Source organism: Rhinopithecus roxellana, chromosome 6 (genome assembly GCF_007565055.1).
Source record: "Rhinopithecus roxellana isolate Shanxi Qingling chromosome 6, ASM756505v1, whole genome shotgun sequence".
NCBI classification, from domain to species: Eukaryota; Metazoa; Chordata; class Mammalia; order Primates; family Cercopithecidae; genus Rhinopithecus; species Rhinopithecus roxellana.
The window spans coordinates 57,590,893-57,608,996 of NC_044554.1; the positions used below are offsets into that span (position 1 = coordinate 57,590,893).

General features: G+C 38.1%; 1 protein-coding gene across 2 annotated transcripts in view; it reads right to left on the reverse strand.

Moving 5' to 3' along the window:
* The window catches only part of NUP205 (nucleoporin 205), a 91,423-nt gene that overhangs the window by 45,907 nt on the left and 27,412 nt on the right, over window positions 1-18,104 (reverse strand). For both annotated transcript variants that reach the window (XM_010374637.2, XM_030932773.1), the window contains exons 9-19: window positions 17,398-17,514; window positions 17,099-17,236; window positions 13,919-14,069; window positions 12,281-12,486; window positions 10,752-10,934; window positions 8,064-8,114; window positions 7,282-7,491; window positions 3,804-3,903; window positions 3,266-3,403; window positions 1,772-1,961; window positions 330-450 (exon numbers count right to left, since the gene is read on the reverse strand). In XM_010374637.2, coding sequence (XP_010372939.2) covers window positions 330-450; window positions 1,772-1,961; window positions 3,266-3,403; window positions 3,804-3,903; window positions 7,282-7,491; window positions 8,064-8,114; window positions 10,752-10,934; window positions 12,281-12,486; window positions 13,919-14,069; window positions 17,099-17,236; window positions 17,398-17,514 — 1,605 coding nt within the window. The remainder of the gene's footprint in view (window positions 1-329; window positions 451-1,771; window positions 1,962-3,265; window positions 3,404-3,803; window positions 3,904-7,281; window positions 7,492-8,063; window positions 8,115-10,751; window positions 10,935-12,280; window positions 12,487-13,918; window positions 14,070-17,098; window positions 17,237-17,397; window positions 17,515-18,104) is intronic.

An 18,104-nucleotide genomic window follows, 5' to 3' on the forward strand; every position in this document is an offset into this window, starting at 1 on the left:
AACACAGGCAACTGACAGGTCGGGAGCAGTAAACAAACAAGTTACAGCAAACCTAATAATTTTAAACATGCCTAGAGTAGCAGTGGTCGTGTTAGGCTATACAGCCACATACTATAATACATGCAGTAACACTGCCAATAGCATCATCTTCAAAGATAAGTCATAGCCAAGTTCGTGGATAGGTTTTCACCCATCCTATAGAAATATACTTACTCTTAATGAATTTTTCCACAACCAAGAATATGATTCCTCTATAGACATTATAACTTTCATATATAGTCAAAATGCACAATGCACCAAAAAACAACAACAACAACAAAATCAGTTACCTGGTCATGTGTGAAATCTCCAACCAACTTTATCTGAATATTAGAGTTGCAAGAGATGCAACAGAGGATCTTGGCACTTTCAAAAGCCAATTCTGGATTAGTATTGCCATGATATAGGTATCTTTAAAAAAAGAAAACATTTGAGGAACAGTGATAAAATTTTTGGTGTCTCACTATTCCCAATAAAGAAAATTCAGAACCAGGGCTTCCCCTGCCCATACAGCACTTTGAGGTAAATTAGAAAAAGCTGTCCCCTTCTAAACAGATGCAGTCTGTTAGGGGTTGAATCATGTCCCTGGCCCCAAAATCCTTATGTAAAGTCTGGCTAACCCAGTGACCTTATCTGAAAGTAGGGTCTTTGCATACATAGCCAAAGAAGTTCAGACGAGGTCATTAAGGAGGGCCCTAATAAAATATGACTGGTGTCCTCATAAAAAGGGTAAATTCAGACACAAACATACACACACAGGGAAAATGCCATGCAGCACTGAAAGCAGAGATCAGGGTGATGCTTCTATAAGCCACGGAACATCAAACCACCAGAAAGCTCAAGTTTTCTGTGACAAGTTTGCTTCCTGTCCAACCCTATCCTCCAAACACCTAGTTTCCCTATAGGAGATAGACAATATTGTCATTTTAGACTTAGAGATTTTGGGTGGGCACGGTGGCTCACATCCGTAATCCCACCACTTTGGGAGGCTGAGGTGGGCAGATTGCTTGAGGTCAGAAGGTTGAGACCAGACTGGCCAATATGGTGAAAGCCCATCTCTACTAAAAATACAAAAATTAGCCAGATGTGGAGGTGCACATCTATAGTCCCAGCTACCTGGGAGGCTGAGGTGGGAGAATCACCTGAGCCTGGGAGGCGAAGGTTACAGTGAGCCAAGACTGCACCACTGCACTCCAGTCTGGGTGACAGAGCGAAATCCTGTCTCCAAAAAAAAAAAAAAAGACTTGGATTTTTAGAACATGGAACAGAAGAAATTGTAAAGTTCAGAGTAATTAATATCAGGGTAGCTAGAGAAGGCAAGAGTAAAATGAGGCCAGGCACGGTGGCTCACGTCTATAATCCCAGCAGTTTGGGAGGCTGAGGCAGGCAGATCATGAGGTCAGGAGTTAGAGACCAGCCTGACCAACATGGTGAAACCCCGTCTCTACTAAAACTACAAAAATTAGCCGACCATGGTGGTGCTCACCTGTAATCCCAGCTACTCAGGAGGCTGAGGCAGGAGAATTACTTCAACCCAGGAGGTGGAGGTTGCAGTGAGCTGAGATCATGCCACTCCACTCCACCCTGGGCGACAGAGCGAGACTCCGTCTCAAAAAAAAAAAAAGGAAAATGAGGCAAAAAGAAAAAAAAGTAATGTACTAGATAACTAACCAGATTTGAAAATCAAAGCTAGAATGTCTATTTCATTTCTCTACCTACAAAGGTAACTTACCTGGCAATGTTTACCACATTATCTGCCTTCTTAGTTCTGGGATTAATTCCCTGCAAAAGCTGTTCTAAAGGAGAGACTATTAGAGCCAGTTGACTTTCTCTTAGAAGGTCCATAAAAAGATTTTCCTTTTGCAGAGTAAGATTGAGAAGTGCAAGGCAATGTTGTACTGCTTTCTCCAGGTGTTTTTTCCCTATCAACCAAAAATAAAGTTAGAAAGTTCTAAATTTATCTTAAAAACTCACAGTCAATTCTTGGGAAAACAAGACAAATGACAAGTTTTAGATTTTCAAATCTAGAGAGTTAGACTCTTATTTCCAACTTTCAGCAGCAAAACCTAGAGACTTAAGCTCTCATTGTTTCAAACTTTCAACTCCAACTTCACAAAACCATTCATCTAGGCAAGTTATGGTTATTTTGCAATCCAGAATACTTCCATGGAATGGATTCTCAAGTCACTTCTCCTTTATCTTTTCCCTTATTGTTTAGAGCAATGGTTCTCAGAATGGGGTGATTGAGCCCCAAGGGACATTTGACAATGTCTGGAGGCACTTCTAGTTATCATAACTGGAAATGTGCTACTGGCATCCAGCTTACGATACACAGGACATCATCCACAAAAAAGAATTATTCAGCCCAAAATGTCAATGGTGCCAAAATTGAGAAACTCTGATCTAAAGTAAGACAAAATCATTGTGGAAAATAAAGCAGAAAACAGAAAGAAGGATCACCCATAATCTTACCGACCAAATTTAAAACTGTGGCCTAATTCTTCTTATAGTTTCTTACCTGTATATTCTGACTATACAGTTATTGTTCATATGTTTAGAATCTCTTTTCTCATTTTGATCATAGCCACATTAAGTAAAGGTAATATAGCATCATGGTAAAAAGCATGAGCTCTGGAGCCAAACTGACTAGGTTCAAATCCCAGTTCCCATACTTGCTAGGGAAAGCCAGTGTAACTTCTTTGTATTTCAGCTTCTTTATTTTTTAAATGAAAATAATAAGATCTAACACATTTTTGAATAGATTGAATGCATTAATATATGCAATGTGCTTTTAAAAGAGCCAAATACATAGTAAGCACTCAATAATTAGTGGTAATAATAACAAGTAAAATTTATTGACCACTATGTATCAGGCACTATAGTAAGTGCTTTTTAAAATATTATGGGGAGGGAGCGGGGGCGATGGACAAAAAAGTACTTTAAAGTTGGGGATGTTAAAGATGTTAAAAATGATAGAAAGATCACTTTACTTACAAAAGACCCTGCAGTGAAACACAGTTACACTGAGAATCTCTCTGTACTTTAGTCTGTTTTTACTTATGATACACTCTCGTTTAAATGATTCATTGAAAACACCACTTCAGATACAGAGAGAGAATCTTACAGGGAAAAATGACCTCAGAGATCATCTATTTCAAATTCTCAGTTTACAAAAGATGAAAACATCAAAACTGTTTGCAAGACATGAAGACTTTTAAGTATATACCAGGAAAGGGGGCATAGGTGTCAAGCTGCTTAACTCCTTCTTCCAGTAAACTGAGAGCAAGCTCCAACATTGGTGACTCATTCAGCAAATGATACATCAGACTAAATCCAGGTGGCTTATAGGCTATGATTTCTTCTCCTAAATAGAACATAACATATTCCAAGAGATGATGGGTTAGTATTTTTGTCACACCCTTGATTTATATGAAATGTATGAGACTTATAAATTAGATGGCATCTAAATAGATAAAGGCAAGTTTCAATTTAGAAACACAGTAGTAATTCTCCTAAGGGCAAATCTGCATGAAGCAGTTAGTCAACTATTCTGTTAACTCATTAAAGAAACTGTAATGCAGTGTTCTTGATCTTCCATTCAATAATTTTTTCTCTTGAACAGAAAAATTAGAATGATTAAAACAATGAAACAAAAGATTAAATTCTAATTTAAAAGTATAATTTTAAATGTATGTATCACATAGCCATAATTTATAAATTATAAATAATTGATACCTTATTTGAAAGTGACAGAATTAAATTACCTTGTAGTTCCACAAACTGGTCTACAAAATCTTCAAGCTGAGGCTCATAATCTCTGAGCAATTTATAAAACACCTCCAAAACCACCTCAGCAACTTCCCACTATAGAAAGATACAAATATGTCAACAACAATAAAACAGACCAAGGTGGTGGCCTTGCAAGGCTTTTCCCTCTTTCCCTTCTTTTTCCAGTAAATGAGTGAAGTTTCTTATCTACTTTATTCACTTAGGCTAAGCAATATAGAAATCCCAATTCATTTTGCTTTATTTTGCTAAAAGATAATGAACTGGCTCATTTTCAAGGTAACGTATTTTTAATTCATTATTCTTAAAGATATATTTTTATAGGAGATGTTTGGAATTCATTAATACATTGACAACATTTAGTATCTAGTCATAGTCAATTTATAATTAAACATCAAATTTGGACACTTTTCAAGTGCCAAATATTTCACATTTTCTCTAAGAAGCTCGGCTGCATGGAATCTGAGAAATCATCTCATCTAAACTCCCCATAAGTGAAGCAAGTGAAGCTCAAAGCAGTGAATGAATTCCCCAAGACCATAAAGTCTGGCAGCAAACAGGCTGAAAGTCGAGCCCAGGCTTCTTGTTCTTAGACCAGGGTTCCATCCATGGCTATAGTCAAAGAAGGTAAGAAGACACAATCGCTGGTAGGCTTGCCCCAAATAATTCCATTATCGCCTTCTTGTTCAAAATGTATTTAAAAGCTATGTACCAGTAAAGAAAAATACCTATGCCAAAAAAATTATATACAACCGCATTGCCAGTAAAATTAAAACTTTGCTTAAAAAATCCACTACATAGAATTTTAATAAGACTGTGTTGGTCACTGTAGACAGGGTGGTTTTTTGAATTACTATTTTAAAATTATTATTTCCACTGCACATTAATTGTATCAAGGCTGAGTTAGAAAATGGGACTATAAAGTGACTTTTTCATTATTTTTATATTATTCACTGTTCTGCAGTTTCCAAAATTTTCAAAAAAATTTATTTAAATAAAAAAGGCATATTACCACATAATAATGGATTTAGGACCGGTAAACATACTGATTGCCTCTAACACCTTGTTATGTATCTCAATCCAAAGCACTGTTTGTGTGAGCAGCTAGTGTCCTAAAATAGTCATATACATTAAGAACACTTTCAAGTACAACAAATTCACAAAATTGAGGGAAAATTTTTTAGAGTAAGTTGGGGTGGAACTGAAAGAATGGCAGCTAGGGAAAAGCAGCAACACTTGAAGTGTGGCTCTGCATGGGTGAAAAGTGATGGCATCTGGAGAGAATATGGCTGACTAATGCTCTAAACACTCAGATCACAATGATCTTTTTAAGAAAAAGCATATAAGGCATTTAAAACAACTGTAAAAAAAGTACCAGAACATTTCGATGAAATGAGTGCTGTAATTATCAGCACTCATTATTCATCTGAAATGACTTTATTCGTGAGGCATGGTTGCTGTTATTGTTTTCTTCCCATCAGGAAATATATGTCAACAAAGTAGTTCTAGAGCTAAATTTATACTCCATCTCAGCGTTCATTTTTACAACCTGGCAAGCCAAAATTCTAATGCAATTGATAAAAAAAAGAACTTCAATTATTTGTGTCTAAATATCAAAAAAAAGCTATATCCAATGACAGGTCAGTGAATAAACTATGCTAGATACAAGTAATAGGTTTTATGCAGTCACTAAAAAGACTATTTTCTTTTTTTTTTTTTTTTGAGACAGAGTCTTGATCTGTCACCCAGGCTGGAATGCAGTGGTGTGGTCTCGGTTCACTGCCAGCTCCACCTCCCAGGTTCACGCCATTCTCCTGCCTCAGTTTCCCGAGAAGCTGGGACTACAGGCGCCCGCCACCATGCCCAGATAACTTTTTTGTATTTTTAGTAGAGACGGGGTTTCACCATGTTAGCCAGGATGGTATTGATCTCCTGACCTTGTGATCCACCCGCCTTGGCCTCCCAAAGTGCTGGGATTACAGGTGTGAGCCACCGCACCCAGCCTAAAAAGGCTATTTTCAAAGAATATCCTAGGACATGAAAAAAAATCCCCATGATGCTAAGTGGATAAAAAAGAAATACAAAGTAATATAACTAATTATCTCAAATGTTAATTAAGTGTACAGGCATAAGAAAGACTAAAAGTCGTTATTCTTCCTTTGGCAACAAAATTAAGGATGATATAATTTCTTCATATAGATATATAAACACACACACATATATATATACACACAGATATATAAATATATATATATATATATATTTTTTTTTTTTTTTTCAGATGGAGTCTCGCTCTGCCGCCCAGGCTGGAGTGCAGTGGCAAGATCTCGGCTCACTGCAACCTCTGCCTCCCCGGTTCAAGCAATTATCCTGCCTCAGCCTCCTGAGTGGCTGGGATTACAGCTGTGCAGCACCATGCCCAGCTAATTTTTCTATTTTTGTAGAGACAGCGTTTCACCAGTTTGGTCAGGCTGGTCTGGAACTCCTGACCTCAAGTGATCTACCCGTCTCGGTCTCTCAAAGTGCTGGAATTACAGGCGTAAGCCACTGTACCTGGCCATTTTCTTTTATTTTTTATATTTTCCTAATTTCTCCAAATTTGCATTAACTAAATTATGTTTATCGTCATTAATACAACACAAAAAAACCCAACAGGGTCAAAAACAGCCAACTACCAAAATAAAGCAGAAATGTTCCTATAAGATACAACCAAGAATATTATTTAAGGTTAATAAACAGTATTATAGACTAACGTGAATTACATCAGAACCTAGAAGAGTCTCTTACATAGCTTAGTGGTTATGAGCTTGGATCTGGAATCAGAGTCCTAGGTTCAAATCCTGGTCCTGGACCTTAGGCAAGTTCCTTAACCTTGCTAAGCCTCCATCTGTAAAACGGGAATATTAAATAGTACCTGCCTCATGGTAATATTGGAATTATATAAAATGATATATATAAGCTCAGTGGTTAGTGTCTTGCAACTAGAGCAAATGTGTCATAAAGATCAGTGCTCCCTCAGCCTCCATCCATGGCAGACATGCCTAAACGATTATAATACTCCTTCCCCCTAAGCCAATACTCCACAACCCAGTGCCACTAATCAATAGAAACTGGTGTGCAAGTTTAAACTTATTTCAATCCCTAACCTAAACCATTCCAATTAGCAGTAGTAGTGTGTTTCCAACAAATGTGACACTTTTTGTTCCATTTTAGTCAAAAAGGATCTGAATATGAACTCCTATCGATTAGATTACTGATGACTAATGTCAGTGCTTGGGTTTTCATGACCAAATTTATTTTGTAGTGCACATAAACTAATCAGACCATAGATATTTCAAAATAAAGACTGTGAATTTTACTCCCTTTCAAAAGCTAACACGAATTTAGCACCATATACTTTTGATAAAAGAAAAGCAGGAAATGCATAAGGAGATAAAGTTTTTCTCTGAACATAACCTTTTCAGCTGCTCTCCGGTAAGCTCTCGTACGGAATCGTAGAAACACAGAGTCTCTAAGGAACTGCAAATAAGGGTCAAAGCCAGGGGGCCGCAGTCCAGCACCCAAATTAGAAGGAAATGAGCTCTCCACCAGGGTACTAATAAGCTGGCAAAAGGCCCGAGTCAACGGGTATTCTTCACACCGGGATTCTATTTCATTTAGTTCAACCTTCCAAATAAAAAGAAAGAAAACATGGTAATAAAAACTATTAGCTATGAAGTGCAGAGTATTATGCAGACATTAACTTATTAATAGTGCTAACTCACACCAAAAGACATAACAGATATTTCTGTTTTTCATTTAGAGGAAAAGATAAAAAAGTATTATATGAATCCAGATGAGTCAGATGGAAGAACTCCAAATTCCCACTTATTGTCCCCAAACTTGAATTAAAAACAGAAATCTTTAATGTTTCTTTTAAAAGAGAGGGAGAATTAGAGAGAAAAGAAAACAATTCTCATCTCAGGTTGACTCAAGTAATCTAATTAAACTGAGTTAAAATCAAGAACTTTCCATTTGGATGGCTGCCATGTAACATCCTTTTCTAACTCTGAAACACTAAATATTGTGGTTCCTTTTATTAAAAGTTTCATCTCTATTTCAACACTGATTAGAAAACCCTTCAAATAAAAATACATTAAATTTGAAAATTATGGAAACGTAAAAGGGTAAGAGTGATTCATAGACTTATCATTACATGCATGAATGAATTAGCATTTAAACTAAAAGGAAAACTTTACCTCAATACCAATAGCTTGCCTCTGGCTTGGAATCCTCACGGTCTGCAATATCTTAAAATAGTAAGAAGTAGATGTCAGAAGCACTCCTCATTCATCAATGAATATTAGTGGCTTTGCAATATAATAGTCACATATCTCACCCACTGGACCCACAGATCTCACAATGTCCATCAAAATGACAATCAATTAGTCCCTGGATGGACTTTCATTAGCAGTTCTGTCAGGTTGCGATAGAACTTTTGACTGCCTGGGGTTCTGAAAATTGGTAGTTTCTAAGAGCACACAAGACTTTTCAGCAAATTTCCTCTCAGATATTCTAGGAAATGAATCTTTAAAAAGGATTTACGGGATGAAATCTCACCAGTGTTCAAGATACTGGACTGTTAACTAATCCTACTGATGGCACAAAAAACCCAAAAAGTAAACTTTTTTTTTTTTCCTTTTTTTTTTCCTTTTGAGACAGACTCTCGCTCTGTCGGCCAGGCTGGAGTACAGAGGCATGATCTCGTCTCACTGCAACCTCTGTCTCCTGGGCTCAAGCAATTCTCCTGCTCAGCTTCCCAAGTAGCTGGGATTACAGGCATGTGTCACCATACCCAGTTAATTTTTTTTTTTGTATTTTTAGTAGAGACAAGGTTTCACCATGTTGGCCAGGCTGTTCTCAAACTTCTGACCTCAGGTGATCCGCCCGCCTTGGCCTCCCAAAGTGCTGGGATTACAGGTGTGAGTCACTGTGCCCAGCCAACAAACTTCTTAAGAACGGGTTTGTTAAAGGAGGCTGAAGTTTTGACTTAAGATGTCCTGTCCAGACCTTGATATGGGCCTAAGTAGTTTACGGTATAATAAATAATGCTACTGTCATGATACTTTACTTTCTTGCAAATCAAAAGTATACTAATTAGGTAGAATCCTTCAAAAACAATAGTGTTGCTCTAAGGATACAAATGTCTAAACCCAATCACATTTGATTTCAGGTGTAAAGAAGCACTAAGCCTGTAAGACACTAGTAAGTATTGGAACACTCAGGAATCAAAAGGTGAAGTATCAATAGTAAGCCAAAAGTTACTCAGCCTCTCAGCAAACCCCAACTCCGTTAATTATTATGTTAACAAAGTATCAATAACATCTTCAGGATACATATGTTAGAAAATAATCTAGAGTATTTCACTGCTTCAAAATGGTTGCTTCCGGCTGGGCGTGGTGGCTCATGCCTGTAATCCCAGCACTTTGGGAGGCCGAGGCAGGCAGATCACCTGAGGTTGGGAGTTCAAGACCAGCCTAACCAACATGGAGAAACCCCGTCTCTACTAAAAATATAAAATGAGCCAGGTGTGGTGGTGCATGCCTGTAATCCCAGCTACTTGGGAGGCTGAGGCAGGAGAATCGCTTGAATCCAGGAGGTGGAGGTTGCAGTGAGCCAAGATCACACCATTGCACTGCAGCCTGGGCAACAAGAGCAAAACTCCGTCTTAAAAAAAAAAAAAAATTTTTGCCTCTATGAATAATGAGTTAGAATCTCAGGGTCTCTTTAGTTGTATTACTTCCAAGACAGATATACATATCCCACCCAACCATTTTCCTAGAGATACGTCTATAAAGCACATCCATATTTTCCTTTTTTATTTTATCACATATAAAATAATTATACCTGATAGAAAATTTTTAACGGAGCTTATCTTTAGAGAAAAGAATGTTAATAATTTTGAAGTTAAGGAGACTTTAAACATTATATCATCCATTTACTTCCCCACATCAGCAAAGGTACATTCCCTCAGGGTACAGAAGTCAAAAAATCCAACTGTCACATTCCCATTCTGCCCAAAGTTAAGTTTATGGTCCTGGAAATAAACCTTCATAAACACCAATAAAAAGTATTCTAAATGCTGTTAAAATGTCTCTGCAGGCTAGGTGTGGTGGTTCACACCTGTAATCCCAGCACTTTGGGAGGCCAAGGAGGGCAGATCACTTGAAGCCAGGAGTTCAAGACCTGCCTGGACAACATGGCAAAACCCCATCTCTACTAAAAATACAAAAATTAGCAGGGCATGGTAGCGCAAGCCTGTAATCCCAGCTACTCAGGGGGCTGAGGCACAAGAACCACTTGAATCCGGGAGGTGGAGGCTGCAGTGAGCTGAGATCACACAACTGCACTCACTCCATCCTTGCCAACAGAGCGAGACCCTGTCTTAAAAAAAAAAAAAATTACGTGCAAACTTGACAGTTACACCTGCCCTTTAATGGAAAAACAACCCCAGTGACCATGTGGCTATATAGAGATACTTCACTCTTCTGGTATAGGGCAGGAAAGAGCAGATAAGAAAAACAAACATTCCCCACATTTAATGAGTGCAGGTGACTTGTGAGGGCTTACATCAGCCTGGTTTAAAGACAGAGTGGAGGAATTCTGTCCATCTAGTAATATCTTATAGACATTGAAAAATAAGGTCTTCAGAGAGGTACAGTACATGAAGAACCAATCTCTGGTAACCTAGTGAAGTTATCAACCAAACTAAGAAAAAAACCCAAGTCTATTAGTTTCTGTTGCTATGCTCAGTCCCTAAACGGTAACTCTAGTGGGGATGTTCAAGATGTACTATAAATTCCAATCGAATGCTCTTGCTTCTACGGGATTATCAAGCCCAACTTTCCACATTGGGATAATATAAATATGGGACTTTAGAGCCCTACCTGAGTGTATTCCAATGACTGCCAGAGGGAAGCAGCAATTTCAGGAGATTTTCCAAAAGCTGCGAGTGTCTTCAGTAGCTCAGCTTTTAGGACAGGGGGAATACTGCATTGGAGGAGTCCCAGAATCACCACAACAGGGGTCCACTGAGGGTGTTCACAGAGTGCCAAGCGAGCATTTTCACTCTAAGAATTGACACAAAAAGAACAAGACTTTCCATTTTTAAAAGTTAAGAAAATGACCAGCAATCATCTAAATTGCTATCATTTATACTGAGTCCTCATAGGTTTAATATATACTAAAACAAAAATAAGCCTATCATTTATGTTTGAAGTCTACCAACACATCAAATCAGGTCACTCATTCATTCAAAGTAAAAAACTGGAGGAGAAATAGACTTTGTAGAATTACTTTTGCAGTTCCAAGTATGAGAAATAATACAAACAGAGATAAATGGTCTGCAAGGGTTGGATAAATCTTACCTAGGCATCTTAAATCCTTTCTGGAACAATATATTATACTGTAATATAAAGTATGAATGAAAAAAAATCTTGTCCTTTTTTCAAAAAAAAATGGAGATATACAGTATCAAGTATCATAACTTTTTTTCATTTTTAGTTGATATGTAATAACTATATATTTATGGGTACAGAGTCATATTTTGATACATGATACAATATGTAATGATCAAATCAGGGTAATTAGGATATCCATCAGCTAACATTTCTCATTTCTTTGGTTGGGAACATTCAAAATCCTCTCTTCTGGCTTTTGAACATATACAATAAATTACTGCCAGTTATATTCACCTTGTAGTGCCATAGAACACTAGAACTTTCTTCTTCTCTGTGTGTAACTTTGTATGTTAACTAACCTTTCCCTATCCTCCCCTCCCATCTCCATTTTAATTCAGTGAGAAACAGTTAATAACTGACATTTTGATGCCTAATAATGTTAAGTACTATTAGAAAAGCCAAAAACTTAGAAGTTCCTATTCCTACCCTTCAGAGAGAATGTCAGACTATTCTAGTGAACAACAGACATAACTAAAAGATATTTCCGAGTTGGGAAATTACATACAGTCATGAAAATAATGTTTTTTACAAAGACCAATTTGGTAGTGGCAGGTAAAATGGTTTGGCATAAGGAGAGGAAAAATAATTCAGTAAATAACTTTTAATTACAATATTCTTTATGTATACACACATAAATGCACACATATACCTCTACACCTATGCTGGAAACCTAGAAGCATATGCATCCAACAACCGGTTCTAATTTGCCCTTCTGACTATTTTCTTTCAGGCTCAGGCTATTATTTTTATACTAAGATTATGCCAATGAGCAGGGCTACCATAACTTACACCCTCTAGAAATCAAAAAACAAAAAACTTAAGGGCAGAATGCTATATATCTGTCTATCTATATAGGCTAAGTTTATTACTCTTAAATTAAAAGAAAATGTTTGGGGCTCTTAAAATGCTACTGTGCTATAATAAAAATAAAATTATGCTGAGGATGAGTTACCTACCCAAGTAATGATGGTAGATGTGAGCTGCAAAAAAGCAATCAATCCGTCTTGCTCCTTCTGGGTGATGCCACGGGAAGGAAGGTGACGGTACTGAACGCTATCTGCACTTGGAAGATCCTTCCGAAGGTGTTCATGGTAAAGCATCAAGGAGTGAAAGAAATGTTCCCAGGAAACAGGACTGCCACCTGCTCCCTGAATATTTTCAACTATAAAGAAAAACAGCACAGAATTTTCTTTAAAAAACATCTAAGCATTTGCTGGGAAATGGAGAGAAAATTAATTTAAAACAAACTTTTTTGAGACAGGTTTTCACTCTGTCACCCAGGCTGGAGTGCAGTAGGGCAATCTCGGCTCACTGCAACCTCTACTCCCCAGGTTCAAGCAATTCTCCTATCTCAACCTCCCAAGTAGCTGAGATTACAAGCGTGCACCACAACGCCCTGCTAATTTTTGTCTTTTTGGTAAAGACAGGGTTTCACCATGTTGGCCAGGCTGGTCTCGAACTCCTGACCTCAAGCGATCTGCCTGCCTCGGCCTCCCAAAGTGCTGGGATTACAGGCATGAGCCACTGCACCCAGCCTAAAACCATAAACTTTGTTTGCCTTTGTCTTAGCACAAAGGCGATCTTTGTCCTGGATTAAGTAATGTGCTGAGGGTTAGAATCCCTCTGTGAGAATCCCTCTGTGCTGAGGGTTAGAATCCCTCTGTGAGCTAGAACTCTGGATTAATTTTTCCTCTGGATTAACTTTTACTGAAGAAAGGGGCTACTGCCCATGTAAATGAAAGGTAATTTACTTTGGATGTCAGTTACCTACTTCACATCCAGGAGAGTTCTCTGTGCTCTCATGTAACTAACTGTATAGGGCTGCTTTTTCCCACAGAATAATTCGCAAATGTTGAGCTTGAATTCCCAAAGAAAGAGGTAACTACAGTCTTAATTTGTGAATTACACTACTCCATTGCCTACCAGGCATCAGAAGCAAAAGCACAGCACACAAGACTGGCAGGTTTGACAAAGTAGTCATAACACTGGCTTTGGAGCCAAGCCGACTTCAGCTCCCATCATGGCTCCCCAAATAGCTGTGATGTTGGGTAAATTCCTTAACTTCTCTAAACCTGTTTCTTCACATGTAAAGATAAAAATATCTACCTAACAAAGCAGACGCTTAATTTCTTTTCCCTTTTACAGTGTTTTTGGTCTAACTAAACCAGTCTGATAATCAAATAAGAAAATTGGGAGAGGGTCAAGAGACAAATTCTAGAGGGTCAAGAGACAAATTTTTTCTTAAATTAAGAGAAAAAAAAATACAAAGATAAATTAATCAAATTTATAAGGCAAGGGCATATGCTTTCTTTGAGGACCAGATGTGTTGCGGAAAATTTTCATACATTAATTCTGATTTGTCAAAATGAACTGTATTTTATAAAGCAGAATGGCGAAACTCCCCAATCTGTGAGACCATAATCACAACATCATTATGCATAAAGCTGTATGCGTGCTTCTTTCACCCTATTGTTATGAAAATAATTTATACCTCTGGTAGAACCTAGTTCAAATACCAATGTTCTTAATAGGTACTGGGATACTGAACTTAAGAGTATAACAACAAACTTTAACAACATCCACATATTCCTTACCATGACTACTACCATTGACTTTGAGTAGGCTGAAACAGTAGTGGGCACACTGAGGCCCATTGGCCAATCCCTGGAGCATCTTCAAATAAGGAATATAAATAGTTTGAGGCAACAGGTCACCCATCTGCCTAACAAACTTTGACAAGACAACCTGAAAAGAGAGAAACAAATGGTTTCTATAATGTATAGCTTAACTTTAAGGCAACACGGACTAGCTAATAAAGACTACATATAAACTAAAAGTAGTGCTCTGACTTAACCCTCACAACAAATTTAACTGATATTCTATTTATGAAAAATTGTTTAAGCTTGCCATTAGCAATTTAATGCAATTATAAAATAATATCTTTATGAAATAAAAGTACATTTTAAAAAAAGCGCCTCAATGTCAGAAAATATAAGACCATTCAGATTTTTAAAATATAAGACACATGACATTTACTCATCCAACACCAACTGGCAATTCAAAGGTACACTTAAAATCCAGAGTTCCCATATCCCAGTCAAATTAGTATGAAGACCTAAGAACTTGAAATCATTTTTGATGGTAACTTAAGTATATTCTCTTCTGTGGTCTCACCAATGCCACGTTCCCATACTCCTGTTCTTTAAGTCTACTTCCTAATTTTTCCTTTTTTCTTCCTTATACCTTAAACCTGTTATCAACAACTAACAATATTACTCAAACTCACTAGTTGGAACTGAGAACTGAAAATACTACTGATATCTGGAAATCACTGTTAAATCAGCTAGGTTAAACAATGGTTTGGCCAGGTGCACTGGCTCCTGCCTGTAATCCCAAGCACTTTGGGAGGCCAAGGTGGGCAGATCACGAGGTCAAGAAATCAAGACTATCCTGGCCATCATGGTGAAACCCCATCTCTACTTAAAATACAAAAATTAGCTGGGCATGGTGGCATGCACCTGTAGTCCCAGCTACTTGGGAGGCTGAAGCAGGAGAATCACTTGAACCCAAAGGCAGAGGTTGCAGTGAGCCAAGATCGCGCCACTGCACTCCAGCCTGGGCGACAAAGTGGGACTCCGTCTCAAAATAAATAAATAAATAAAAAATAATAATAATATAGTAGATGAAGCAAACATCACAAGATGGTCACTTAAGATGTGAAATTAAAATATGTGGCATTGCTTATAATAATCCCCTCTTCCACGTTTCAAATTTTTCGTAACAGCAAGCTTTCTTAAAAACTTCAAAAATTTTTTAATAAATCCTTCTCCAAAACATTCTTTTTGTTTTGAAACAGGATCTTACTTTGTCATCCAGGCTGGAATGTAGTAGCACAATCACAGCTCACTGCAGCCCAAATGATCCTCCCACCTCAGCCTCCAGTGCAGATGGGGCCATAGGCACGCACCACAATGCCTGGCTACTTTTTAGAATATTTTTTATAGAGACAGGGTTTGGCCGTGTTGCTCAGACTAGTCTAAAACTCCTGAGCACAAGCAATCTGCCTACCTTGGCCTCCCAAAGTTCAAGGATTACAGGTGTGAAGCACCGGGCCCAGCTCAAAACATATTTTTTAAATGGGAAAAACAGTGAAACAATACAGTTTAAAAAGTGGCATCTGGGCCAGGCGCGGTGGCTCATGCCTGTAATCCCAGTACTTTGGGAGGCCGAGGCGGGTGGATCACCTAAGGTAGGGAGTTCGAGACCAGCCTGACCAACATAGAGAAACCCCATCTCTACTAAAAATACAAAATTAGCCTGGCATGGTGACGCATGCCTATAATCCCAGCTACTCAGGAGGCTGAAGCAGGAGAATCGCTTGAATCCAGGAGGCAGAGGAGGTTGCGGTGAGCCAAGATTGTGTCATTGCACTCCAGCCTGGACAAAAAGAGCGAAACGCCATCTCAAAACAAACAAACAAAAAAAGGCATCTGATCTGTAGTCCAGAAAAAATAAAAAATACATGGCATAAAAGCTTCTAGAACAGAAATCCCCCAAAATGAACACTTACATGGCAATCTCCCTCCAACACTTTTTTTTTTTTTTTTAAAGAGACAGGGTCTCACTCTGTTGCCTAGGCTGGAGCGCAGTAGTGTAACCATATCTCATTGTAACCTCAAACCCCAGGGCTCTTGCCTCAACCTGAGCAGCTAGAACTACAGGCTCATGACACCACACTGAGCTAGTGTTTTTGTAGAGATGGGTTCTCATTATGTTGCCCAGGCAGGTCTTAAATTTTGGCTTCAAGCGATCCTCCCACCTCAGCTTCCCAAAGCACTGGGACTGCAGGTGTGAGCTACTGCATAGCAATTCATTTTATTTGCCTCTGTACATCATACTTAAGTTAATACAGAATGAACTTTAGCCTGTATTATCTACAGACTCATAGGCATTTGGCCATCAATTAAAACGTTTAAGACTTCTCCTTTAATACTTATACCTCTCCTATCCCCCCAAACTTGAAAAGATTGTCATGCCTATGGAGAACTAAAATACTAATAAAATTCAAGCGGAGCACAGTGGCTCATGCCTGTAATCCCATTGCTTTGGGAGGGCTGACTGAAGCCAGGAGTTATACACCAGCCTGGTCATCATAGCAAGACTCTGTCTTTTAAAAATAAATAAACAATAAAGAGACTGGATGCCTTTCTGCCTCTAATAATTCAACATATATCTAGTATCCAATAAAGGACTGACTACATTAACTTCAAAATCAACAGAACTTAAATTTTAGGAGTTTCAAATTTTCTTTTATAAAAGAGAAAAGTAGGCTGGGCACAGTAGCTCATGCCTGTAAATCCAGCACTTTGGGAGGCCGAGGCAGATGGATCACTTGAGCTCAGGAGTTACAAACCAGCCTGGGTATCATGGCGAAACCCCATCTCTACAAAAGATACAAAAATTAGCCGGGTGTGGTGGTATATGCCTGTAGTCCCAACTACTCTGGGGGCTGAGGCAGGAGGATCACTTCCACCTGGGAGGTCAAAGCTAAAGTGAGCTGAGATTGCGTCACTGCACTCCAGCCTAGGTGACAGAGTGACACTCTGTCTCAAAATAAATAAATAAATACATAAATTTTAAAAAGGGTAAATCTCTAAAGGTTACACTAGTGATCATTTGTGTTAACAGCAATAAAATCAGGATGTAACATCATTCATGTTTTCAAGACTCTCTATCACAGTACCAGAGTATAAATGAGGAAAACCTAGTCTTACCTGGCGTTGAGGGGGCCGCTGATGAGCTACCCCTAGATAAGAACCCATGATAGTTGGAGTCTGAAGAGGCTCTGTGGGACACCAATATTCTAGAGCAAGCTCCAGATGAAAAGGGTTCTTTTTATATAGTTCGCCAATCTGCAAAGAGTAAGCAAAGACTGTAGGGAAACGTCTACGACTCAAAAATTACTTTCAATAAAAAAGGACATTTAAAGTATTAGACCTGAAATTTTCCAAAGTTAGGGGAAAAAATAATGAAAGGAGGGAAAGAGGACAAGCTTTCTAATAGAATGGCTTACCAATAGCATTAAGTGTTCCAGGTCCCTTCTAAGTGAAATGGGGGGTTCATTACCCATCTGCATACTCATGTGAATCATTCGAGCATCTTCATCTGCCCGATTCCTCAGCTGTTTCACCTATTAAATTTATTAGATATAGTTTTAATATGTAAATGTATTGTACATGCTAATAACAATGAAATCAGGCAACTGTCTTAAAGTGATCACATACAAGAAATATATTGTTTAAATATCTATTCCACTTTAGGTGACATGAAGAAACATGCCAGGAATCTTATTTGCAATATTACCATCCACAATTTATAGTATCTTAAAACTTCAATGCATTTTTCACTACAGAAAAGTTGAACTGAACTGTAGTGTTTCTCGATGGGGACATTACTGACATATGGGCACAACATTTCTTCACTGGGTTGGATTATCCTGAATATTCCAGGACATTTAGCAACCCTGGAACTATCTACCAACTATCAATAACAACACCAGAGTCATCATAACAAGCAAAACTGGCTCCACTCATTTCCCAAACACACTCTGAAGAACATTATACCTCAGTTGAGAGTCACTGCTTCACAACATTTATATGAACTAAATGCCAACAAAAATAAGAAACAAATTCTGTTAAAAAATAAAACAAACATAGCTAGACAAATTCACAATTATTGTTGGAAATACTAACACTCCTCTCTCAATATTCAATAGAACAA